The 27,965-nt window shown below is 40.4% G+C and overlaps 1 protein-coding gene across 1 annotated transcript in view; it reads left to right on the top strand.

Annotated features, from left to right (window-relative positions):
* The first annotated feature begins 1,981 nt into the window (after positions 1-1,981).
* The window catches only part of Pxn (Peroxidasin), a 249,966-nt gene continuing 223,982 nt past the window's right edge, over positions 1,982-27,965 (top strand). The window contains exons 1-3 of the mRNA XM_065236340.1: positions 1,982-2,046; positions 4,012-4,227; positions 4,847-4,918. Of these exons, the coding sequence (XP_065092412.1) occupies positions 1,982-2,046; positions 4,012-4,227; positions 4,847-4,918 (353 nt within the window). The remainder of the gene's footprint in view (positions 2,047-4,011; positions 4,228-4,846; positions 4,919-27,965) is intronic.

Genomic DNA, 27,965 nt, shown 5'->3' with positions numbered 1-27,965 from the left:
ATTCAGCTGCCGGATAGTTTTAATGTCTTAGCACATAAAAAATCCGTACTGTATGTGTACCGTGTGTATTTTTTGATTAAATGAATCAAGAACACTGAAAAAGGATGTGCAAATATTTAATTGGTTCCAAATGGGTATAACCAAAACTAACTTCATTAAAAAAATCTCAATGCTTATGTAAAAATAAATTCAATTATTATCTAGTTACAAACAAGGACACAGTCTTTCAAGTTTCGATTATAATTAAAGTTAAATCTTGATTGACTCCGAATGTTAGTACGTCCGATGCATCGAATAAAAAATTGCTCTACCCAATCGAGGTCCCAATCATTGCTATAAAATAAATATAATATTTTTTTTTGTTTCATAATTAAAATAAAGCTAAGCCTCAATATCATATTATTGTTTACAGAGAAAAATGTACCGTAAAACGGGGGTACATTGTTGTTTTTTAAAGTATATTCTAAATATTTTTTACAGCAATGAATGTTTTTCAAATTTTATATTTTTAAAACAAGTACTGAGGATCTAAGAGTTAATTCGTTAGTAATATGTTGAACTAAAATTAAAGCATTTGCACTATTTTTTTAGCTTTGTGACCGAACTTCAGTATTTTGATTTGGGGTTACTTTGATAATGCTCGATGAATGTAGAAAAAAATAAGTGAAACTCAAACAATTTAGTTCTTTAAATATGAAACTTTGAATGAGTACACTCCCGAGCATAAGTTTAAGGACACCCAAAAAAAACATGACAAATTTGTTATGTTCATATTTTTGTCATGTTACGTCCAATTTTCGTTCTGTTTAGATCATTTGAAAGGTATTGAATGGAACTTTCCTCGTAGGCAAATTGTTTATTATAATTTTCAAATTTTGTGTGCTAAAAGTTCACCCAAAGTTACAATATTTTTCAAAATTTACTCTGAAGAATCGAGACTGATTTTCTCAGAATTGGGCTGGCCAAATTTTGAAATAAAAGTAGTAGTAGAACTCTTAGGGATCGTCCATTAATTATGTCACACTTTCAGGGGGAAGGGGGGTTTGGAAACTGTGACGAGCCTTAAAAAAAACAATTAAGGTCCATATAAAAAATGTGACATAGGGGGGAGGGGAGGTTGAAAATGGGCCAAATTGACGTGACATAATTAATGGACCTTCTCTTATGCTAGACCATTCATACCATTCAAATAACCTTTGGAGATCGAAAATTGAACAAAACATATTTGCATGTTTTTTTGGGGTGTCCTTAAACTTATCATCGGTAGTGTATATAATCAGAAAACTTCATAAGCAATAAGAATACAACATTGAATTTGTGATGGCTGTATCGGAAATACATTTCATAAGTGATGGTTTGAGTGCTTTTTCAAAAAAGCGAAAAACACGAAAATGGTTTTTCAATATTTTTGTAAACTATGTAACACATACTATATAAAAATTATATACGATATCAACGGAAATACCCTAAACTACAATATGGAATCAATGTTTCTTTTTTCACAGCGAGTAAATTATACTATCAAAGTTACCCGCATTATCAAAGATACCCCGTTTTACGGTACCCAAAACAAGCATCTTCGCGAGTTTTTATTTAACCGAAGTTTAGCAAAATTATATAAATTCAACATATTTTTTCCAGATAAATTTTCTAGCTACGCCAATGCCTGGAGAAGATACGAACCATTAGGACCTGGAGGAGCCCCAAGTTGCTGGTCTAAGCCTACTAGAGCTTCCGGGGTGGGCACTCACGGCCTCTGATAGTTCCGGGTCTCAAGGCGTACGGGCGTGGGAGAGTTTTCGGACAAGGGATCCTATCAAACACTACGGTCAACGATTAAACGGTTTATTGATTGATGGCAAAAAAAACCTGGCTTGGCTTTGGTGGTGACGGGTGGAGATCGGGTGATTGTCAGGTGACAGTAGGATGGCGTCCGGTAGGTGACCAGGTGGTGGCTGGGTTTTGTCCGGGTAGCGGCCGGATGGTCGCCGGTAGTAGCCAGATGGCACTCGGACAACGGCCGAGTATACTGCCGGATGAAGGCGAGTTCGGTCGGAAGGGACGGCTGAGTGCGGCCGAAGGGAGCGGCTGAGTGGGGTTACTTAGAGCAGCTGGAAGCAGTGCTGTAAATTTTCATATCATTCGATTGAAGATGAACCAATTCAACCATTCAATCAATTCTGTGTAAACGAATTTTCACATGACCATCATTTGAAGAGCCCCTTTCTCATTTGAAGCTCATTGTCACTGTCAATTGAGTCACTCACTATCATTTGATATACGGCAGTGGAGTATGGAAGAAATCCAGCAAAATGGTCCCGAACAGACAAGTCGATCCGATGTCAGATCAATGTAAGGATAATTTAAGGTCGATGTCGACCCAATGTCGTTCTGTTGTCGGGTTAATTTGGGGTTTATTTCGGGTCAATGTCGGGTCAATGTCGGGTCAATGTCGGGTCAATGTCGGGTCAATGTCGGATCAACATCGGGTTGGGGTTCGGTAGAAGTCAGGATGGTGTCGGGTTGGCTTAGCTTTTTTTGCCTGAATGTCGACCAGAGCTCCGTTTATGTGTAGGTTACACTCAATTGAATGATAGGTATATAGCGTTTCTCAAATGAGAATGATCCATGCCTTCGTCAAATGACTAAGCACCTGATATCACCCATTCGGAGGAGGTCCCTTTTTTATAGCGAATAGCTACTTTTATCATTTTCATCAAAAATTTTCAAATGATTTTACGAATTTACAGCACTGGCTGGAAGCCGTCCGAGCGGTGCCCGGGTGGCGGCTGAGTTGCAGCCCGTCGGTGGACGGATTATGAGCGGGGTTCAATCGGACGGTAGGTGCGGTGATCCCGCAATGATACGGCTTATCACTGTGCACGTGGTCACTGATAGCCGAATGATCGTCACTATCGCACAATTCTCGATTTCTAACAAGCACTAGCAGTGGCTGAATGCGGGACGACCCAGGAGCACACGTCATGCTACTTTGGTGGTTTCCCAACAAACAATTGGAGTTGATCAACAGCTGAATAAGCTATTTTTTAGCTAAAGAAGCATGTTTTTGCCTGAATAAGCTCTTATTCAACGCCCAATGTTTGTTGGGTTGCTACTGGCTTCGCCAGCCTCCGTTATCTGCTCACTCTCCCCCATCGTGGGTTCAGTCACTCTCTTCAGGGAGAGTTTCCGCCCACACTCTCTTCGAGTTCAGTGTATATCGCAACAATAAGCTTTTTCAGCTAAAAAATTGCTTATTCAGCTGTTAATCAAGTCAAATTGTTTGTTGGGATGCCACCCGCCCATGAATTCAAATTGACCGTTGCCGATTAAACTATCTCCCTAATATAAACACAGCTATATCCCGTGTACTAAACAAAATATGAAAACAATGTTACCCATTGGTAACAACCGAAACGTCGGCAATGATAAGTCTAAACTGCCTCATAAAAAAAAACAAATGTCTACGTAAATTAAACACTCGTCCTCAAAACACTATCAATACATTAGGAGAAATTTCCAGAGGCAGCTGTAGGGGAAAAACATCCATGAAATTTTCGATGCAAGTAGGAAGAAAGTTTCAGAAAAAGTTTAGAGAAACTTCCAAAGGAAGTCGGCAGCTACTTCCGGGGGCAAATCGCAGGACTTGTGATAGAACTCGAAAGGACCTTCCAGTAGAAACCGTAAGAATCGTCCGGTGTCAGTCACAAGAAACTTTATCATTTCCGTTACCGATTCGTTCAATTTGAACTGTTCATTGCACCAAGATTTGTCCAGTTTGGAGGTTAAACAAAATTGTTAGTTTGTGGGCAAAGCAGCGCGAGTAGAGAAAAGACACATACATGTTCTCCCATTATATCGAACACGACTGCTCAATACGATTTTCCATTTCGGATCACACCCAGTTCAATTGCACTCTGACCTTCCAATAGCTATATATATATAGATACCATCAATTGAAAGACAGCACAGCCAATTGAATCATGTTTATTTCTCCTTTCTTTTTTCCAGCGATCTCCGTTACAACCGAATCCACGAGATACCATCTGATGCGTTCGACAACCTCGTCCACCTACACACGATTTTCCTCAACGAGAATCAAATCGAGCGGATCCAACCGGGAGCATTCCGGAGCTTGCCATCGCTCAAGTATCTCTACCTGAACAAAAACCGCATCGCAACCATGGCACCGAATGCGTTCGAGGCACTCGACCGACTACAGAGCTTGTAAGTATTGGATGCTTTTCAAAATTGCACACGGGAGTTGATGGATTTCAAGTTCTGAGAATCGTAATTTTCGTTGTGAAATTGAAGGAGTGTTTTCTTGCGGTGGCTTCTTGATTGGTTTGAGTTTGGTAGCAGTGCTGCCATTACTTGATTCAATTTAGTTAATTAATCAATACTGTTTCAATATCCGTTCAAAATTTTCTCCCATAAAGGCATTTCGATTTTTTTTCAAAAAAAAAAAAACTAGCAACGCTGTTCTTCTTGAGTTATGTGGCAATGTACTTTCAAATATTTTATCTAGTTTAAGCACATCAGATTCCCACGCTCGTCGCTCTGCAACCAGAAATCCTTCAACCTGGTACATGGTTCGGATTTTCACTTGCATATTCACGAGCAAAACCACAGCCACAGAGAGCGCGTTGTTAATTCCGAATAGAAAATATCGAATTCGAATATTTGATAAAGTCTTGATTGGAAAGTCCTCCGTAGTGGGTGGGTAGCAGGTTGGAACTGATTTGTGATTTTCGCTACCCCACCACACTACTCTCATATCGATCATCATCTCCACCCGGTTTCACTGAACACGTTCTACTATACGTTCTATCCGATTTGCTTGCAGATATTTACATTTCAACAATATTACTACGTTCGAGCGGCAATCCTTCTCCGACATGCCAGCCCTGGAGCGATTGTAAGTACACTTTCCGTCTTGTAGCGTACGATGAAATAGAAATCAGTGCTTTTTGGGTTCCATGGAAAGGGTTTCTCTCGACTGGTTTTGGCGATTGAAAGTTGCTGGCAGGGGAAGGTTTAGGTTTATGTAACCGATAGGTGGGGGTGGGCGGTGGAAATCAGTAAGTGGATTTTGGTCGGTTATCGGAAATTCTAATGAAGTTCTAGGAGCTTGCTGATTAAGGGTTTCACAAGAGAGGAATTGGTTGATTGACGAAATATGTTTGCGGTTCCGTATATTTTCTTTGAAGGTTAATAATAACCAGAGAAAGTCAATAAGATTTTTTTAGTGTAGCTTTAGTGATTTACACTACCCTTCGTAATAGTACGTTCAGACTACAGAGTTATAACATGATGGTGCTTTCGGTGTTGCAATTATTTGACAACCGTTATAACATGTTATAACTCGCCAGTCTGGCTAGCGTTTAAGTATGGATTCGCATAGAAAATTATTGCAACACTCATTTGAATATTATTGCATCATCTGAAACATGTTAAAACACCTGAAAAACGTGCTGAATACGCTTGTGGAAGATAAAATTTTCGTCTTGGAGCTTGAAAAAGCAAGGTTGCAAATACTCAGTGCTGTAAATTCTCAAAATCATTTGAACATTTTTGATGGAAATGAGAAAAGTAGCTATTCGCTATCAAAGGGGACCTCCTTTGAATGGGTGAAATCAGTTGCTTAGTCATTTGACGAATGTATGGATCATTCTCATTTGAGACACGCTATATATCATTCAATTGAGTGTAACCTACACATAAACGGAGCTCTGGTCGACATTCCGGCGAAAAAGCAAAATCAACCCGACACCAACCTGACTTCTACCAAACCCCAACCCGATGTTGACCCGACATTGACCCAAAATGAACCCAAAATTGACCCGACAACAACACGACATTGGGTCGAAATCGACCTTAAATTGATCCGACAACGGGTCGACTTGTCTGTTCGGGACCATTTTGCTGGGTTTGTTCCATACTCCACTGTCGTATATCAAATGATAGTGAGTGACTCAATTGACAGTGCCAATGAGCTTCAAATGAGAAAGGGGCTCTTCAAATGATGGTCATGTGAGAATTCGTTTACACAGAATTGATTGAATGGTTGTATTGGTTCATCTTCAACCGAATGATATGAAAATTTACAGCACTGGCAAATACTCATTTTAGCTAAAATAATGTTTTTCGGAATAATAAAACCAAAAGATGGTATGATGGCATGTTTTACATGTAATTAGAGGTTACAAAGTATGCGTTTGAAACATAAAACCTATAAATTTTGCTTTCTATGAGTCACAATCAGCGATTTGCTGATCGCTGAGTGAGTGAGTAAGTGAGTGTGTGAAAAATCGCTGATTGTGACTCTCATAAAGTGAAATAAACAGGTTTAATATGTCAAACACATTCTTTGCAACTTCTTCTTGTATCTTACCAATTCAAAATATGATCATGGCATCTAATTATTTCATAATAATAAAAAAAAACATTGTTTTAGCTGAAATGAGTATTTGAAACTTTGTGAAAAAGTACTGATTCACTTCAGAAAAGTTCGAGATCAATACGGAACATACTGATTCTCTTCGGAAAGTACTGAATCACATTGCAAATGGTCTGAAATGGACTTCATAAAAAATCGGAATCACTTCTAAACGAACTGAATCATACCAGATATGTTCGGAATCACTTCGAAGAGCACTGATTCACATCAGAAAAGTTCTAATTCACAACAGAAAGTACTGGCATAGCTTTGGAAAATTCGGAATCACTTCGGAAAGTACTGAATCATTAAAAAAAAAACGGATTCACGTCGGAAAATATTAAATCACATCAGAAAGGGCTGAATTACTTAATCACTTCATAAAAATTAGGAATCACTTCTAAAAAATACTGAATCACTTCAGAAATACTCAGAATCACTTCGGAAAGAACCGAATCACTTCGGAAAGAACTTGAACACTTTGGAGAGCACTGAATCAGTTCAGAAAGGTTCTAAATCTGTTAGAAAAGAACTAGATCACATTAGATATATTTGGAGTCATTTTGGAGAGTACTGAATCACTTTATAAAATTTCGGAATCCCATATAAAATAACTGAATTATCCCAAAAATTTTCGGAATCACTTCTAAAACTACTTCAAAAATTATCGGAATCTTATCGGAAAGCACTGCATAAATGAAGAGAAATTCAGAATCACTTAAAATAGAACTAAAATACGTCTAAAATATTCGGAATCATTACGAAAAGTATCATCATCCCTCTAGGAATGATCTAAATCGCTTCAGAAAGTTTTGAATTACTTTATAAAAAATCGGTAACTTCGGAAAGCACTGCATCACTTCAGAAATGATCGGAACTACTTCGGAAAATATTGAATTACTTTAGATACTATCTAAATCGCTTCGGAAAGAACTGAACCGCATCAGAAATGATCGGAATCACTTCGGCGAGTGTAGAATCTCTTCAGAAATGTTCGGAATCACTTTGTAAAATATTGATTAACATCAGAAAGTGCTGAATTACATTTGAAAAACTCAAAAACACTTCCGAAAGTACTGAATAAAACTTAGGAATTCCTTTTTAATAAACTGAATTACTTCAGAAACTCTCAGGATCACTTCGGAAAGCACTGAATCACTTCGGAAAGGGAGAACGAGATGAACTAGCCAATGAGCTAAAAATCTCCCTAATGAAGTTAAAAAGAAACTTCCGATATTCCTTTATTTAACGTCGGTCTCTGTTCCACAATATAGTGTCAATCACTGACGGAATCGATTGCCATCCATCGAATGTGCAGGAAGGCAGCTTTCACACCTGCGTAGGATATCACACCCATTCAACACACATGGGCCGGGACCAACGGCTATACTTTCCTTCCGAAGGAAGACGTGACGTGACCAGAGAAATGTATGCCTCAGACCCATTGAGGTGAGAAAGCAGTCATGCTTACCACTACACCACCGGCGCCGGCTTAAAAAAAGAAACTTCGGAAAGAACTTAATCACTTTGGAAAACACTGAATCACTTCAGTGATCACATTAGACATATTCGGTCGTAAAATGGAGATAATGAGCAAAACACATTTACATGTTTTTAAAAGGGTGACCCCAAACTTATCATCGGGAGTGTATTTACTTTCTATTCTTCAGAGCTTTTCATTGTGATTCACTACTTTGGGTCCATTTAAGAAGCCTGGCAACTTTTCCAGAATACAAGTGACAGATACAACAGCAACGCATGAATATATTAGCAAATGCACTAACCTATCTTCTGAGGTTGTTATCTTTGCTATCAAATACGTTCGAAAAATTTACCTTTGTGCGGCCGATGACTCATAGCAGTCGTATGAGAAACAAGAAGAGTTGCCAGTCTATTGCAAATTCTCAAGACTTTGAATGGATTTGATTATTTTGATGAGCAGGTTTGAGAGATCGCAAAGGGTTTTAATGGTAAATGCAGGATATTTAAGTACCGATGAATTTCTGTATCTGGAACTGTAAATCATCGACACTAAAACACTACCGCCGTCTTATGAGTACACTGATGAGTCATGGGCAGTACGCTCAACTGATGGCGATAGTGTGTGGACGTCAAACTTAAGGGGATTAACTATGCGCGCCACAGGCGGTGGCACTACCAACTAAGAAAAATTTAACTTGAGCGTTAAAACGCCTTTGTAATAGAAACTAAGTGATCGATTCAGCCTCTGGTGGTGAATAAGAGAACTTCAAAAAGAGTGTTGTGAGTGGAAATTTCTGCCGTAAAGCGGAACACTATTTCACTATACAGTTGAAAAATTTATTTCTGTATCGTTTTTGCAAGGATCCTGCTGGTGTTCAGGAATATTTTTGTTGAGAAAAATGGAGAATTAGAATAATGCCTTAGTGATTATGATCTTCCGGATTTCTTGTGCGTGAATAGTTGAGGTGCAAATCGGCTCAGGTTTGTGTAAAATCGTCAAATAAAACAACTAGGGTAGATGAACCAGTTATAGCTATAGTACCAATTATGGCTATAGTGAAGACATTTTATAAATTATCTGGAAAAAAAACTTCACATGATCATTCGATTAATGCTTACCAGTGTATTTTCAGACATGCCTGTACACTTTAATTATATAAAAATATATGTTCAGGACATTACAACCCGATATAAACGAGTTTGAAAATATGCATGCTTGCAAAAGTAATTTTTGCTATCCGATGGGTACGAAACATGCAAATGAAATATTGATTTTTTTCTTAAACAATAAGCCTTTTTTTTACATTTTACTAGCGTAGACTTTTCATGCACGTGCTCGTTGTTCATGTTAGCAAGTAAAACATTTGAAATATGTCGAAAAAATATAATTTTCGAGTATCACCATAGTAGGTACATTTTTCATTTGGTGTACCCATTATCGCTACAAGCGAAAGTACCTACTGCGATCTGTCACTTTTGGCCATAGCTCCATATTTACATGAGCGTTGTACTTGGAAAAGCAAGTGTTTAGTTGATTTCTCAGTGATTTCTACTTTTTGCTCAGGATTTCTCATCTCAGGTATGAATAAACATTGATTTTACACACTAATAAGCATAATTATAGACAATTGTACTTCATGTAGAATGGCGAAAAGATCAGCATGTAAACAATACTCCGAAGAGGCTATCACATCATGCATCCGAAGCATAAAAGCTGGAAAATCAGTTTATGCCGGATGCAAAGAGTTCGGGATACCCATCTCCACCATTCGATACAGACTAAGTGGCCAATGGCAACAAAAATTCAAGCCTGGACCACACTCGGTGCTATCAACAGAGGAAGAAAATAAAGTTGTCACATGGCTTTGTGGGATGCAGGACCACGGATTTCCTGTTACACGTGAAGCGCTGATCTTCAAAATAGCAGAGTTTCTGTCAGCGAATTCACGGGAGAACCCATTCAAGAATAATCGACCAGGTAAATTTTTATCTTTTTATTAGAAATTAGACCAATGAATACCAAAATAGGAAAATTTAATTGTTCTAGGACGAAAATGGTTCAAGGCTTTTTTGCGACGTAATCCAGGATTTTCTCTCCGAACACCGGAACAAGTGTCAACCGCAAGTGAGCGAGTCACCGAAAATGATATTCGGGGTTGGTTTGAGACAGTGGACAACTGGTAGATGAAGAATGAATTGCGTGAAGTACTGGAGGATCCGAGTGTTCAATGGGGATGAAACATCGTTTTACCTTCACCCCAGTACAAAGGAGGTTATTGCGCGCACAGGATCCCGCAATGTTTATGAAATTGAACAGGCAGCTGGAAAGCAAAATGTCACTGTGATGTTTTCCTTCGGAGCATCTGGAGTTGTCGTAAGTCCTCACGTCATTATTCCGGGAAAGCGCATCCGAAAAGAAGTGGCACAAGGTTTTCCATCTGATTGGGGCCTGGGTCAGAGTGAACGTGGATGGATGGACACGCACAACTTCCGTAAATACATCCTAAAAATTTTCCATCCATTCCTCGTGAGACAAGGTGTAAAGTTTCCAATAATTTACTTCGTCGATGGTCATTCTTCACACAAAGCGGTGGAAGTAGCGGATATATGCCAGTCTTTAGGAATCGTGCTTATTTCTCTGTATCCAAACACGACGCATATTACGCAACCAGCTGATGTTGCCGTTTTCAAACCGCTGAAAAGCGAATGGAGAAAAGTGGTTGAAGAATGGAGATTAAAACATCAGGGTGAGTCTCTTACATTGCGGCACTTCGGTGGGGTTCTGAACACAATAGTTGAAAGGGCAATCAAAAGCACTACAATTCAGAATGGCTTTCGAGCATGTGGTCTGCAGCCCTTTGATGCAAATTCAGTTGACTATACCAAGTGCATAGTGAAAACCCCGTCTTTGCCCAATGGATTGTTATAGAGTTTTCTTCAAGAACCTGTTTTACCACAAGCAACAAACGAACCGCTCCTCTCGCCGCTCCTATCAGAACACCTATCGAATCAAATGGGAAGTCCACAACCGTTGCCGATTTTGACTGAAGCTATGAATCAATTTGCATTATCTTCTGACTATGTGCGCATCCACATTGATACAATTATTGAAGCTTATGACTTGATTGGTAGCGAAACAATGGGAAAAATTGAAGGCGAGAAGAACGCGTTATTCGTTTTTTCTACGTTAAATTCGATGACTTATGCACTTTGCAAGGAAATCGTAACTCGTCTTCGATGCAGCTTGATCTTGATGGGACACAGAATATCGAGTTACTTCAAGATCCTATTTTTTCACCTTCAATACCTGCAGATACTGGTTCTAACGAATGTCAGATTATAAACATTGATAATTTGGACCCCTGCTATGAACGCTATGATGGATCTATTTTGATTGAGTTAAGTGCTGTACCGGCTGAACCCAATGAAGAAGACATGCTTATACCAGAGGTTACAATGGACTGCACAATGCACGATTTTTTGCCCATAATTTGCACGATTTTTTGCCCATAATTCAGCATAATTTATTATTCAGTATGATTTATTTCAATGGAAAACCTGAGTATAACCATAATAGGAACATACATATGGCGAAGAAAAGTGACCATATGGCCATAATGGGTGCTCTGTATAAGCATCATTATCTTAATTATAATTAAGTTTTATCAATCAATTCTTTACATTTGATAGGTTTATCTCAATAATTAAACTTTAAGCTTTACTATTTGGTATAATATATGGAGTCATATGAATTCATGTAAACAATTGAACTAAATAATTGATTTCGGCTGACAAACTATAGCCATAATTGGTACATCTACCCTATAGATGGAAATTGGCATGCGTTGTGAAAAATCCTTATTCTGATGCAAACATACATTTTGGTTGACATGTCCTCTCGAACTCGCATGGTGCACTCTATACGTTGGTAGTGCATTAAAAAAACCAAATGCATGTTCGATGCAAAACATACTAGTGTTATGTCTGTTTGTCAATGCAGTTATCATTCATACATGCTCAAAGGAATCCTTATTAAATTATGATATATGTCTGGGTGCAATTCAACTCCCACTGTCCGGCAGTATTTTTATGGAAGAAAAATGTCTGCAATATAATAGATTACTATCTAATACTGATTGAAAGGTGATAGATCTGTTGAGTTTCAGTGACCCATTTCAGAGTGTCTGGTCACTCACGTCCATTCCGAGGTCACTTTCACTTACAACAAGTTCCTAATACACATTGCACCAATATCAAAAAAATATTTTTATTATAGTGTTAACTACCCCATTTCCGGCCTATTAAGCACAACCAGCACTTACACCCATATTCTTGTTTTCGTTCGAACCGTATTTTCCATACAAAAAAAAAGTTTTTTTTGTATGGAAAATACGCTTTGAACGAAAACAAGAATATGGGTGTTTGTTTTTCTTTATCTAGCGCAGTTTAGCACCAAACGAAATGTTATTATTACTGATGGCTTCCAAATTTATTTACCTTTCCGTACGTACCGTAAGATTTGATAAAAAGGAACCAATCGTTGAGATATTGTCGAAAGTCTAACACTGCTTCTTGGCGCCAAACTCGGGCTACGGATTCTAAACTCGGCCTAACGCATTGAAACGCCATTGAAACGCTAATGAATTCACTTCGGCCTATCGAATGAAGATAAAAATTGATTCGGCCGGAGCTCTTCTTTTGTATTTGGGAATAATTGGTGCATACTTTCATATCACGCGTTCTCATTGACTTCGTTCGGAAGCTTATTTATTAACTTAAGTATCGTACCAAACGCATAATTGACTTGTTTACTCTGAAATCATGGATTTATTTGAAGTTTTCTGCTCGATAGGCCCAAAATTGGCGATTAGGCCGAAGTGGTTCTCCACCCTATGTACACTTCCATTATCAAAGCAATTTATACTTTTTATATGGCACGTATTTATTGTCCGATATAAACTGAAATTGTTCACAAAATAATATAAAGTATGGAATGATCTTACTGACTTCTCAAAAATGAATTGGTCCATATCGCTGAATCGTCGTTTTGTAAGCTGCATAACCAGAAGAGCAGCAACGCCTCTACCGGTGGATGTGCCGCTGACCATCTTCGTCCTCCGTTTTTTCAGTTTGGAAACAAAAATCCGCCGGACCAGCTACTGGCTTCCGAATCTTCAGCATTCAGCTGCTCGGAAAACCCAGGTCCTAAGGGCAACCAAAATCGTAAAAGCACCACTACACTTCACAAGCCGTCAATTTTACTCTTGAACCGAAAACAGCGGAAAACACGGGTCACAGCTCGCACGAATGGAATTCAGTTAAAATTACAGCTGGAAATAGGGTAAATGATGGCTTCGGCAGCCATCGACTGTTTTCGGCAACCACAATTTAAACGTTAATTTCGGTGTATTTTCTCACTAAAACACTTCGCTGAATGTATTTAAACGATTCCTTAGTTTTTCAGCTTCAATCCTAATACATTTTTACGACTGAGCAAACCTGTTATGCCAGGTGTTTCTGCAAAAGAAACATAAGCACATCAAAATACGGCTGATTTCGAGTTGCCGATAATAGAACAGCTGGTTTACACGCAGTTTAAACGGAAAGGTTGCCGAAGTAAAAGAGGCTGCCGACAATAGTCACACTCACCTGAGAAGTTTGTAGCGCCTTAAAAACGTTTTCAAACCGTTTTGGACAGTTTTGTTGATTGGAATGGATAGAATAGCTAGCAGCAGATGAATGTTAACAAACAGACACATCATATGTGTGCGTGACACTGAGAAAATGCTAATAGAAGTGCGGAAGCTGCTTAGATTGACGAGAATACGTAAATTCCCCTAACTAATGCTTCCAGCCAAAAATCAAAAAAAAAACGCGGCGAAAAATTTGGCAACTAGAAAATGTTTGCATCCGTTTAGAAGCAAGGCACACTTCGATCTTCATCCTTATTGAATTATGATATTCCGTGAAATTCGAATAGTTGTGGCGGTGGGACCTCTCCAAAGACTCACCCTCTCGTAACTCAAAATAGTTCTTTGTAACAAAGACAAGTGATACAGCAGGCCTGGGTTCAATCCTTGTCGGCGCCGTCGGGATGTTCTGAGGCATAATATCTCTGATCACGCCTTCCTTCGAAAGAAAAGTAAAACCGTTGGTCCCCGGTTCATGAGTTGACGGGTCGGTACGTAGGGTCCAGGTGTGAGAGCTGCCTCCCTGGCGTCGGTAGCATTGGTGCTCAGCACGGAAAACAAGATCGACGGAAAACAAATCAAGGAAAAAAAAAGTGATGATACTGAGTGATGATACTGAGACGCACGCAACGCACCACGAAGAGGTTATCTCCCGCGTTACGTGGATGAAGGTCATTCAGACTGTTCTTTGACAAAGTAAGTTTCTTTTCTTATAAATTATGTAATTGAGGACTCGAAGAAAAAATTTATTCATAGATTATTTTGTATGTATGTATTCGGGATCAAAAGGAAAAACTAAGAACTTCGATTAAAAGTTTCTTAGCACTTCTAAAACAGGTACAAATAATGATCATGTTTAGAGGTCTACAGAGGATTTTAGGGCTAGGATCGGATGACGGTGCAAAAGCAAAATTTACGAGGGTATATTTACAAGTCTTTCGGAATGGTAGCTCCAGAACTGAATTGGGAAACAAGGATTAGGATCTTGGCTAAATCCGAAAGTCAGCTTTTGTTCTTGGTTCTTTGGTATTGCACACACGGTCGGCGTAAACTTCCATCATCCAAGATCTTTCAAATTTTACATTTGTAATTGTCTGAACATATCTTTAACTTACCATTGAAATGTGTAGGCTGGAAACTTTCGCGACTTCCCTAGTGTACCATTGTACCTTAAACACAATATACAAATGAAAACATGGCTCAGGGTTAGAAAACTCCTCATTATCAATTACTGATGTTATCAATAAACCATTAGCTGAAGGCAAGCGTAAAGACTCAGCCGTGACGTAATAGCAGTGATGAAGACAAAGAAGAGAAAAAAAATGAATACATTGCAATAAATCCTTCCGATTTAAGCGTAATGAATCCTTTTCATGAAGCTTTAGACCGCGAGCTGCTCGTAGCCGTTGAAATGATCCACAGCTCTCTGGACGCACGGACCGGATTAATGAGTTGAATATAAAGTAGCAATTAATCCAGCACCGTGACGCAGCTCGGTTGGAATTTATTCATGCAACACGCTGATCATTGCCAAGTCAACCGGGAATGTGCAATGGTTGAGTTGAAAGCGGGAAAATTATTCCCACCGATGATGGTAATTCTCATTCACCCGGATACATAAGCATGGAAAAATTGCTATAACGGTAGAACATGAATGCTTGTTGCTTTGAACTGTAATTGTGTGTATAGCGAAATAAAGGAACAACGAGAGCTTTAGCTAAACCACATTTTCCCGGTATCAATTTTTAGCTACATAAGCGCCCCAGTGTCGTTGCCTGGGTGATGATGCTGGGAATAGAAACGACGAAAAAGTTTAATCTCCAGAACAGTGTTTCCATGAACACCTGGATGGAAGTCTGAAATGATGCTGTGTGGAAGCAACCAAGGGCAAATGTGAGTGGGTAAAGCTTAAACCCATTTTTCCGGTAGAATAAGTTAACATTATTTAAAGGTAGGTTTGTTTGTTTTGAAAATCGTATGCGATTATCAGTAAAATATGTATATACCATATCGTAAATGTACACATGCAATCACATCGGTGAAATCTCGGCATTGACTTTTGCTGATATCTCTGCAAAATATTTGTTTGTTAGCTCAGCAACGTAAATTGCAGAACTAGGGGGAGAGGTAGCTCATCGATTCTTCCGGTTCGCCTCCTAGCATCGTGCTATAAGGTACCAGGCGATAATCAGGGTAGTTGATCGATAGCTCGATGACGTCATTTCGTTGGCGTCTGCAATGGGAAATTCTCATAGCAGGCGTTGACGATGGGACGTTGTCGAGTTGTTGAATAGCAACTATCGTGGTAACTCACCGATTAGCTGTCGATCTGCCAAATTTGGAAAGACGTCTGCATTGAATTGTCTCATATAATAATATTCCGCCCACTATATCACAAGAAATTGCGAGTAGCTGAGTGGAATGGAGATAAGTTAAGCATTGGGTACAGGACCAAGTCTCCCCTGGGTGGTGCCAAAAGATGAGCGCAATAGAATCATCAAGTTGCCATAAGGCACGGAATGAGACTATTGCATGGCTGGGTAGTCAAAGTCTTCCATTCGTTAGTAATTTCAGGTGGATTAGAACAGGTTTAGGTTTAGGGTGGGCGTTGGCCAGATTTGGATTTTTCAGATGTAATCCTGGGTAGGACCCTGTCATTGAACATCGCGTGAAAGTGGAACTTAATGAAGGCCTAAGTACTTTTTCGTACTTTTTAGTTTTCGGATTTGAAAGATCGTCGGTTACAGTAACCTGCTTACTGACCAGAAAAACGCGGTCCCAGGTTCTTACATATCAAAGAGATTTATGGTAAAGTCGCTTGTGTATCGTGTATTTTACGAAACTCGTTGTTGTCGTTGGTTCCGGGTTTGAATGGATACACAAATTTGAGCAACGGTATTATGTGATATGAGGGGCTCGGTGGCCTTAGAGCAACCGTTTTTGCTTACTGAGCAGAACATCATGAGTCTAATCTCAGGCCCATCCACATTCAAGATTCGTCAATCGTTTTATTTGTTAATATGACTACATGGTCATAACAGCAACTCGGTGATTAAAAAGGTGCTCGTCTGCCTAGTGGCATACGTTTTTGCTTACTGAGCAGAAGACTGTGGGCTTAGTCCCAAGCTCCTTCGCGTTATATGATCGTTAGGACATCAATTCAGCTTATCGTTTACCAAAACGAACCCTTAAAACTTAACACTCAATCTAGCTCGACTAAAACAGGCACAGCTCGGTAATTAGTTTTACTGGTATCTCAGTAAAATTCTCTGAATCTCCGGCATATTTTTCACTGATAACCAGCAAACCATCTCGGCAATAGAATTAAGAGTGTATGTGTAAGGGTTCGCATTACTTTTCGTAAATGATGCCAACTTACTGCCTAGTAAAGCTAACTAAATTATTTTCATGTAGCATTTCAAATGTACTTTACATGAAGGTTTGTAAAATTTCCCAAGATGAATAAAAAAAAAGAACCGCACGGAGTTAACTCCCTGAAAAAGTATAATCCAATACGGAAATGGTAGAGCTGACAAATTGAGACGGACTTGAGCTACCCAGCTATAACCATTTCAACTACTCTGCTTAAGTGCTTTTGCATCATACCGAAAAACTGGAGCTCTGCAAAAACTGAATAGCATTTCGCTCACGGTCTACTGCGCTCCAAAGTGTAAGTGGTACGAAAACTTAAGGATGCATAACTATGCTAGTTCCCTTCCTTACCGAATGAAATTACCTTTAGCTTTCCAGTGATTATTGTGTCCAGTCAATCCTCAAGCCTCACGGTGGTTTGATAGTTAATTTATTCCAACAATGAAACATAACATTATTAAATTTGGAATTTTTTGGCATCCATTTTTATAAACATCAATATCCTTCCCATTCCAGTTCCTCGTCCTAATTCAAATTGGCAAACGGGAATGTTCACGAACGGTACGAATGGTACGAACTTCCCTGGCTGAGAGTTTCCAGGAAAGACATTATTGCACCTAGCAGCGACGAAAAAAGAGAAATAATTACACCACTCCGGCCAATTAGGTACCTACCCAGAGCACTTTCAGCGGAAAGCTCGAGCATGAGGCAAATTTTTATCCTTTGCGCTTACACATGGCCCCAGCAAAGAAGTTAGCAATACAGTGCCTTCCCTCTTCTTACGCTTACTTTTCGGTGGTTTTCCTTTTCGGATCACCTCTCATCGCTATCACCATCAGCATCATCGTCGACAGGGATGCCAGATTTGGAGAAATGTCTCCATTTTGAAGACATTTGAAATTAACCTCTTATTTAGTCAAGCTTCTGCATTCATTTTCCATGAGATGTCACTGCTTTATTTGTGCGGTGACATCTATAGGAAATTACGCTTAATCTGTTTCCCGATTGTTGTTCACTGCAGTGCAAAACATGTCTGCTACCTCTCTATATGTACATTTATATTAATATTCGAAGTCCCTCCTTTTTTACACATTCTGCACACAAAACAGCTCACCCCTCACAGAATTTCCCGCCGATTTTTTTTAATGGGGCATAAAGTATCTTTTGTACAGAATATGTAAAAAAGGAGGGACTTCGAATGTTAATCAAAACTGTATATGCAGTACTGGACAAAATAAATTATACGCTCAACCCAAAAAAGTACATTACATCATATTTTTGCTATTTTGCACGCAATTTCAGCAGTATATTCAGAAAAGTTCAAGTATTTCTCACGGTGCATTAAATTAGCTGAATGAAAATTGTTATAAAATTCTGCTATTTTTGTTACAAATTTAAATAAATACATGCTCACTTTTGTGCTTGGACAAAATAAATCATACACTCCTAAGATTTTATTTTTTAGCCATCGAATAAAAACCAAGTCTGAAGATTTGGCATCACGGCGTAATATTTGACAGTTCTTGTTCCGGGAAGCGTGCGCATCGCACCATTGTGTTTTGTTTGCGTCATTTGAAAAGTGAAAAATGTCGGGAAAGCAGATTTCGCTCGATGTTGGAAATTTGGTGTTTCACGATCGTGAAAAAGGAATTTCTTTCGGAAAATTGCCGAAGAGTACTCGATCTCAGTTGGAGCTGTTCAGCACATATGGAAAAAGTACGAAACACGAGGAATTTATCCGGACAAGGACGTCATCGTGCGACAAGTCATCGTGATGGTATCAGAATTGTTCTAATGGCTAAACAGAATCCGAAGTATTCGTCGAGGCATATTGTGGAATCGATGGATCTCAATGTAAGTCGACGTACTGTTCGCCGACGACTTAATGACAGCGGTTTGAAAAGCTGTTTGGCATCGAAGCGTCCTTTTATCAACAAGCGGAACCAACGGAAGCGACAGGAATTTGCTAAAAAGTACGCCGGAATGACTGTGGACTTCTGGAAACGAGTTCTGTGGACGGATGAGAGCAAATTTGAGTTATTTGGACAGAAAAGGCGATCAAGGGTTTGACGAGGTTCCGGTGACGCTCTTAAGGAACCATACAATCAAAAGACGGTTAACCACGAAGGCGGAAATATCATGGTATGGGGAACATTTGCGTGGTCTGGTGTTGGAAGCTTGGCTCATATAAAGGGAATAATGACTGCAGATGTGTACATTGACTTGTTAAGAGAAAATCTGGAAGTTTCGCTACTGAAAACTGGCCTGGAATCCAATTACATTTTCCAACAAGATAATGACCCAAAGCACACAGCGAAGAAAACAACGGCATTTTTCAAATCAAATCGGATCAAAACGCTGGAATGGCCTCCCCAATCTCCCGATCTCAACCCAATTGAGAATTTGTGGTCTTACTTGGACAACAAAGTGGATAAAGCATCGGTTTCCAACAAAAACGTTTATTTTGAAGCACTTGAAGCAGCGTGGGAGAATATCGATTCAGGATATCTACAAAACCTCGTCGAAAGTATGCCAAGACGGTTGGAAGCAGTGTTGAAAGCAAAAGGTGGTCTTACCAAATACTGAGACTGTTAAAATGTAAGTTGAAAGTTGAATTAAAAAAGAATTTTCAATAAGAAATCAGGCGTATGATTTATTTTGTCCAACTCGAAATTCTCCTTTTACAACTTATAAATGATGATTGAGAAAGTCATACAATATATTGAATATTCTATACCTGCACAGTTTTAGCGAAAAACATACAGAAGTATTGCAGAACAAACCATTATTGTATGGAGAGTTGGTTGGAAATGCTAACATGAAGCTTTAGTGTGATGATTTATTAGCTAGAGAATGATCTTTAGAAGAGGGTAGGTGGATAGTTCCGTTAGAGTACGGCAGTATGAAAATTAATAGAATTTGAAAATGAGCGAAGGGCCATTAAAGCGACAGTTTTCAAGATAGACGCACATTTTTGCCTAGCCCGTACGATATACGCGGGGACTTGAAGTATGTCTCCAAGTCCACAGGCAAAAATGTGCGTCTATCTTGAAAACTGTCGCTTTAATGGCCCTTCGCTTATTTTCAACTTCTATTCAATTTTCATACTGCCGTACTCTAACGGAACTATCCACCTACCCTCTTCTAAAGATCATTCTCTAGCTAATAAATCATCACACTAAAGCTTCATGTTAGCATTTCCAACCAACTCTGAAAATCGTTAACTTCGCGTATGAAGTAACATAAAAAACACTTTGAATGCATTATTGTATGTTTGAATCTACCTGATATATCGAGCTTCAAGGAAAAATTATAGGGGTGTATGATTTATTTTGTCCAGTACTGTATATAGAGATACCAGACATTTTTTGCATTGAATATTCGCAGTTTAATCGCGTAGTGTCGGTCGCTTCGTGTGATGGGAAGACAGCGCTCCCGAAGCAGGCTCCGAGAGAAAGCGGAAAAGAAGAACAGTGATGAGGGTAGCTTGAGTGTACCTATTTCGAATAGGTATGCTACTCTTCCCACCGATGTTGGGAATACCAACCAAGTCCCGGTGAAGCGGACGAAAAAGAGGAAGAAGAATCAAGGACAGTCCGATGGTACGAGCGGACGCGACGATGTTACCGCAACGAACGCCAGTGACATTGGTGATTTCGGCGACGCCGTCGAAACCGAGAATTCTGCCGGCCCGAGTGCGGCGAAAGCCAAGCTTCCTCCACTGGTGATGATGGTAGTGCCTCTCAACACGCTCATTGGCGATTTCGCATCGCTGGGCATCGCAGCTGAGCATAAGATCAGCAGGATCGGCACTAAGCAGACGAAAGCGGAATACGAAATCGCCGTCAAATTTCTGAAGGATTTCAATGCGGAATACTTCACGCACGACTTCCCCGGTGAGAAGCCCTTCAAGGTAGTCATCAGGGGTCTACCGATTGTTGATCCCAAGGCGATCGAAGAAGAACTCAAGCTGGCCCCAACCGCTGTCTTTCGGATGACGAGGAGAGACGAAAACGTGAAGACGTACCCGGATTGTCTTTTCCTGGTGCACTTCCAGAAGGGAATGGTGACGCTGAATGCGCTGCAGGCAATTCGCTCAATGTACTTCATCATCGTACGGTGGGAGCCGTACCGTGGAGGCCATCACGATGTGACCCAGTGCCAACGATGTCTGAACTTTGGACAAGGCACTCGCAACAGCAACATCAAGCCACGCTGCAGCAACTGCGCTCACGAACACGCCACTTCTCACTGCCCTGCGGATGGAGCCGTGGCGTTAAAATGTTCCAACTGTGGTGCACATCAAGGTTCTGACAGACAGTGCTGCAAACGCGAGGACTTCAAACGCATCCGAAAACAGGAGGCAACTAATAACCAACCAGGACGCAAGAAGGACAAAGACCCGGCATTTCGGACGGAGGATTTCCCGCCCCTTCGTGCTCCTCAGCAAAGGCAAGCGAATTCGCGGGTGCATTCAGCTCAAGCAACTTCTAGTGGTTCTGCTGGCCAAAGCTCTCCATCCCCCCTGGATTTTGGAGACAACCAACAGCGCAAAACAACAACCCCGATCTGTTCTCAGCGGATGAACTGATGGAAATTTCCGTCAACATGTCCGGTGCTCTTCGTAAGTGCCGCAATAAGCCCGGACAGATCCAAGTGCTCGGTAAGTTCATCATCCACTGTGGCGTCTAAACCACTAACTACCGTCACCTGGAATGCTTCCTCAGCAAGCACAGCATCGACGTGGGCCTTCTAACCGAGACCCATCTAAAGTCCGGTGACAGCTTCTGGTTGTCTGACCACAACATTATTCGGCTTGATAGCACCAGCTCTATGGGGGGGGGGGGGGGGTGGTGTTGCGGTCGTCGTCAAGAAAGGAATAAAATACCACACTCTGTCCCATATCCGCACCTCTATCATCGAGGCCCTTGGTGTGGAGGTGGAGTCGTCGACTGGATACGTCCAGTTCATCGCTGTCTACTGCCCCCGACAGTGTGCCGCCAGCAGTGGACTAGCGGCTAAATTTAAGAAGGACCTGTCCACCATCATCCGTACTGGTTCCCGCTTCGTAGTTGGAGGAGATCTGAATGCTCGCCATGAGGCCTGGCGGAACTACCAGCAGAACCAGAATGGTCGTCTGCTGTTCGACCACTCACAGCATGGGCTGTACTCCGTTTGGTTTTCGAATAAGCCAACATTCATCTCACCGGTGGGCAACCCATCGACGCTAGACCTGTTCCTGTCAAATACCAGCTTGTCCAAGCCGGTAGCCTTGAACGAACTCAGCTCCGACTACCAACCAGTGGTGGCTGAACTGGGCTACAACGGGACCCCTGCTCCAAGTCTGCACAAGGACTACCACCGCGTAAACTGGGCCCAGCTTGGACGCGTGGTAGACAGACACATCATCGACAACCCGCCGCTTGGCACCGTGGAGGACATCGACCGAGCGTTGGAGGGACTCCACCAAGTGAAATGACCGATCTGAACAGGCAGATTGCTTCCAGAATGGACTCACTCCGAAATGAAAATTTTGGGGCGTGTTGTCCAGAATCTGGACGACCGCTCCAGACCATTCTGGAAGGTAGCCAAGGTCCTGGAAACTCATCCCAAACCCGTTCCACCTCTCAGAGTCGATAATGATGACGATCGGCTCAAAATCACCCCACAGGAGAAAGCAAATGCGATCGGCAAGCATGTCGCTTCATCGCATTTGCTTGGCTCGAATATCAAAATCAATGCGTTCAAAACCTAGATGCCTCCCCATGTGTCGTGTCTCCGGCGGATATGATTACAGTACAACAAATTTGCTCAGCGCTGAAATGCACCAAGAACATGAAGGCTCCCGGGTTTGACGGTATATTCAACTTGATCTTGAAGAGACTCAGCATGAAAGTACCGTCTCTTCTAACCGCTATCTTCAACAGATGCTTGGAACTGCACTACTTTCCAAGCATCTGGAAAGTAGCAAAAATCATACCAAACCCGGTAAGGATCGAACATTGTCTTCAAGCTACAGACCAATCAGCCTCAGCCAAGTTTATCGAGGAAAATAACATTCTCCTTCCGGAATAATTTGGATTCAGAAAGGGGCATTCCACCAATCACCAGCTAGTACGGGTGATGAATAACATCCGAAGTAACAAAGCTGTATCCAAGTCCACAGCCATGGCCTTGCTAGACGTCGACAATGTTTGACATGACGGACTTGTGTACAAGCTTTGTAACTTAACTTCCCATTACATCTGGTTAAAATCACCCGTAACTACCTTCAGCAAAGGTCGTTTAAGGTATCGTTGAATGGTTGTCTTTCAGACACGTTTTCCATCCCAGCAGGAGTCCCGCAAGGCAGTCTGCTGGGCCCCTTGCTTTACAGCATTTACACTTCCGACATTCCTCCCCTCGGAGACGGTTGCGTGTTTTTCCTGTTCGCAGATGATACCGCAATAGCCGTCAAAGGAAGGATGTCTCGCGAAATAACGAACAAACTTCAACGATGCCTTAACGCCTTTGCTGATTATGGCACCACGTGGAAAATCAAAATCAATCCCTCCAAAACGAAAGCGATCATGTTCCTCCATCGGCAATCGCCCAAACTGTAACCGGCTCCCTCTTGTACTGTAATCATGGATGACACAAGGGTTGAGTGGTCTGCCGAAGTAACCTATCTCAGGATGTTGTTTGATGAAAAGCTCCTCTTCCGTTCGCATGTAGAGAAAACTGTAGTCCAGTGTTCTGCCTTGGTTAGGTGTCTATATCCGCTGATTTGCCGTAGATCCCGCCTCTCAAGGGTGAACAAACTGGTTGTCTACAAACAAATCATAGCACCTGGGATCCTCTACGCAGCTCCGGTGTGGGAATCATGTGCACAGACTCACAGGAACAAAATTCAGGTCGCTCAGAATAGAGTGCCGATGATGGTTCTTGATCATCCTTTCGACACTAGAATAACAAATTTACACGAAGAGGCAGGCATTGCCAAAATAGATCCCAGAATTAACGAAAGTAGGACTCAATTAGCACAAAAATGTAATTTATCAGAACATGCTTTGATAAGCAATTTGTATATAGTAGATTAGGTGTATATAGTAGTTGTAGGTTAGTTGTAGTTGTAAATAGTAGTTATAAGCAGTTTCTTTTAACGTAGGACTACATCTATGATTTCCATATAGGGGTACACTTTATGAAATCCGAAAATGAAACATGTAGCTAAATTATGAAAGATTTTGAACTTTAATTACTCTGCTGCCCATGGGCCAATTTCAATAATTTTAGCACCAATCGATCAGAAATATTTCAACGCATCTTAAATTTAAGACTTTATCATTTTTCAAAAATTTACTATTGAAAATGGTTGAATTCGATTTCCCTAACACAGCTTTCAAAGTTGAATTCCATCCGGTCTCACCATACGCTGTTTATTCAATCACCGTGGTGTGAGTGGTGGTTCCAATCAACGTGTGTGGTGTTGTCCGGTCGTCGGCATCAGCAGCAGCAGTACTTTCGGCACGTGGCGTTGACATTGTTCTCCAGTACACAACGAAAGGCTGCCTGCAAGCAGCAGGCTGCATCCCATATGAGCATCCATAGAAGGAGGAAGAAGCCGCATTGCTATTGATCGGAATCAGTAGCTCTTCGTGAGTCGCTGTGGGCCATCTATGTCAAGCGCATCATACAAAAGAGTATGAACAGATAGAACACCGCTCAAATTCCTTTTTCTACACAAAACGCAAGGTCCTGCTGCACTTAACAAATGATATTTATTATATAAGACCTCGTAGTCCTACGTCACCATTGCGTACAACCCCATAGGGCTATCCCTTTTAGTTTTTTCAATTTCAAATAAACCAATCCCATCAAGGTGGTCATTCTCTAAAACAGGCCTGAAAGGACTAGGAACTGTAATTAAAAAGACTGTGTCACTTGATAAGTAATATATGTAAACCACACAAATACAAGAAATAACCATCATTTAAGTGTCAAGTGTTTTGCATTGTCAGGTACTCTTTTTTGTAATCTGTAAAAGGGAAATCACAAATCGAGTGTCATCAAAATACATGGCGTGTTGATTTTTTCTCTCTCAAATTTGAATTTTTTGGCTCTGGGGATTGGTAGTGAAGCAGGTTAAACTGGGAAAAAAGGGAAAAAATCACTTTTAGATAATTGTAGCTTTTTTAACAATAATTTCCGGGGAAAACTGAAGGACGGAGTCCCTGGCTAATTTATTTAGGTTGTCGTTCACTTTTTTGATCTGAATATGCACCGAAAGCGAATTATTTCCACTTCTCTAAAATTCTATATGGGGATTTTTATCACTTCCTACCAGACGAACAGCGCCATCTCTGTGGAAAAAGGCGACAATATGATTAATTGACGATTGACTCACAGATGGCGTGTGGGTGAAAATGATAATGATGTTATGATATCTGCCAAATTGCATGACATTTTTTTAGTACAATTTTTGTAATTGCGGATCTTAACACTAGGTGTCGCATCACCAATTTTGGTATATTATTTATCGAAAAATTGCACTCACTAGAAGAAAATTTACTAAGAAAAGCTTTTATTATTCTAGTGATATTGTTAAAATGGTTGATTAGGACGGTTTTATTCAATAATAGTTCATAATTATCATTTTAGGCAAACATTTGGATACACTCTAATTTCGATGAAAAATACAACTGAACTTCATTTAATCAATAGGTAGTCTACTCTTGAATGATTTTTTTCTTAAGGGGGTAGTACACTTTGAACGTCCAAAAAGTAAGGCATTTTCGTTCATTTTTTTAAGCAATAAAACACTCAGGGAGGGCAAATATGTTATAACCCATTTATTAGTCATCCTTCGAACTACAATTTGTATTTTTTTGAACTCGATTAGCGTCTCCCCGTGGCCGGTGCACCAGGTCGCGCGGAAGTCGGAAAACAGCATGAGAAAATACTCCTTTCCATGTGATCCTGGAACATAAATCGAACAAAAATCCTAATTAGTAATGAGATTTGGGTTAGAAATACGTATTCCGATTTTTTTTTTCAAAAGTTGTGGCCTTAGTTAGAGTTATTTTCCACGCCAGTTTGAAAAACCCCGTTTCGAGATAAACGCGTTTAAAGATAAAATCTCTCTCTCAGCGCGTCGGCACATGTTTTAGGAAATCGCTCCGTAAAGCGGTAAGGAATATTCTGGCGGACTTGGAGTCTTTTCTAAATTAAAGTATACATCCCAAAGAACATTTTAAGCCAAAAAAATGCATTTTTTTGAAAAATCAAAGTGTACTCCCCCCTTAAACCTTCTTGCATCCCTGAAAATAAATGTGCCCAAGACACCAAAAATATTTAATCTAGAACCGTAGTTTAATAAGCGTTAGCACATAACGAATAAATAAAAATTGTCTTGCAAAACGCAATACCACTGTGTGTAGCTTCAAAAAATTTTCATGAACGCTCTGTAGAACACCAAGAACTCAGTTTTTTTTCAAATAAAATAATTACCTCGCTCTCTTCACCGTTGTTAGCGAGTGATCTCAAAAATATATAAGAAAGCCACGGGGTGAAAAAAATAATAATGCAGAACATGAGGATAAGGTCCTCTGTTCTTTCTACCGCAATAGCAACCATCGTCCCCCGTCCGTAGCGTCGGCGCGTCGCCATCATCCGTGTCTATACCGAACCGAGCGAAAGCGGAAGTAGAACACTGAAATAAATTTTCATTATATTAGTTTGTTAATTTTTCGCTTTTCCGCTTTTCCGCTTTCGGGTGATGCTTTCTGACAGGGCTTCAGCAACAGCAGCAACAGAGAACGGCAACCTGGTCTGGTCTGGATAGATCGGTTGAAGCTGAAGCAGGACGCAAAAAAAACCGCACTAACCAAGGCCAAAAGCCAACCCCAAGCCGAAAGGAAGTAGCCAAGCTGCTGCGCTGTGGCTGCCGCTGCTGGTTGTACAAGTGGCCTTTTCCAGTGGTTCTTCAGCTGTAGATATATCAGATGTCAGGTCAGGAAAGTGGGCATGGGATTGAGAAAAAGCAGGGCACACGGAAATTGCCGCGATAGGATTTGTATGGGCATGCGGCTGATAGTTTCCTACCGAAGGCAAACAGACTGCCGCAACTACAATTTATAATTAGCCACACCAGATCAGATGATGAGCACGGGCATAAAAAGTAGAACAAATGCGAGGCGAAGGAAAATTAACGCCCAAATAAAGTCATTAGGAGCCACATTTCCGGACTTGCGATGCTGTTCAACAGATGGATGCGATGGAGAACAAACTAAGAGCAGGTTACGACTCGGAAAATACACCCAAATGTCCATTGGTGGATGGTGGGAAAAAAAATGGTAACGGTTAGTACATTTTTCCAAAACATTTGCTCTATAAATTTCAATGTGAGTTTGCAATTAAGGGACTATGCAATTGACACAAATGATTGGGAAGAAATTTATGACTTAACTAGTGAGATGTGGCAATATCAGCCTATGATGCTTTTGCCTCCAACAATAATGAGTAGACACAAATGACTAAATATGAACCAGCAAGTCTGTGCCATATAGGAGAAAAAAATAAATTAAAGCGATCTGCTGTTTTGATCAGAGCTGGTAAATATCACGGCCGTCATGTAACGATGAGAAAACAGGTCCTCGCACGAGATGAAACTACCTATCATTAACTTTCTTATCATTTTTCAATGATCAAGCACTCATGATAATAATTCTTATGCGGTTTTGACATCAACATTTCTAACTGATTTAGACGAATTTAAGCAAATACTCGTATGTAATCGGTAGAGTGAATATATTATTAAAATTTCCTCGGTACAAGTAACTTTAATAGCATTAAATGAGCTAGTAATAACGATGATCACAACACTGTCACGTTCTGTCATGACAAAAAAATCGATGAGATTTTGAAGAAAAGCTCTATCATCGTTTTCTCATCCAATGATAGTGACAGAAGTATCTCTGTAAATATCGCGTGAAATCTTTCAT

This window comes from Ochlerotatus camptorhynchus, unplaced genomic scaffold (assembly GCF_037179485.1).
Source record: "Ochlerotatus camptorhynchus isolate MF236.1 unplaced genomic scaffold, CSIRO-AGI_Acam_v1.1 ptg000549l, whole genome shotgun sequence".
NCBI classification, from domain to species: Eukaryota; Metazoa; Arthropoda; class Insecta; order Diptera; family Culicidae; genus Ochlerotatus; species Ochlerotatus camptorhynchus.
Note: the sequence above shows the minus strand (reverse complement) of the source record. Positions and strands in the feature narration are given on the sequence as shown.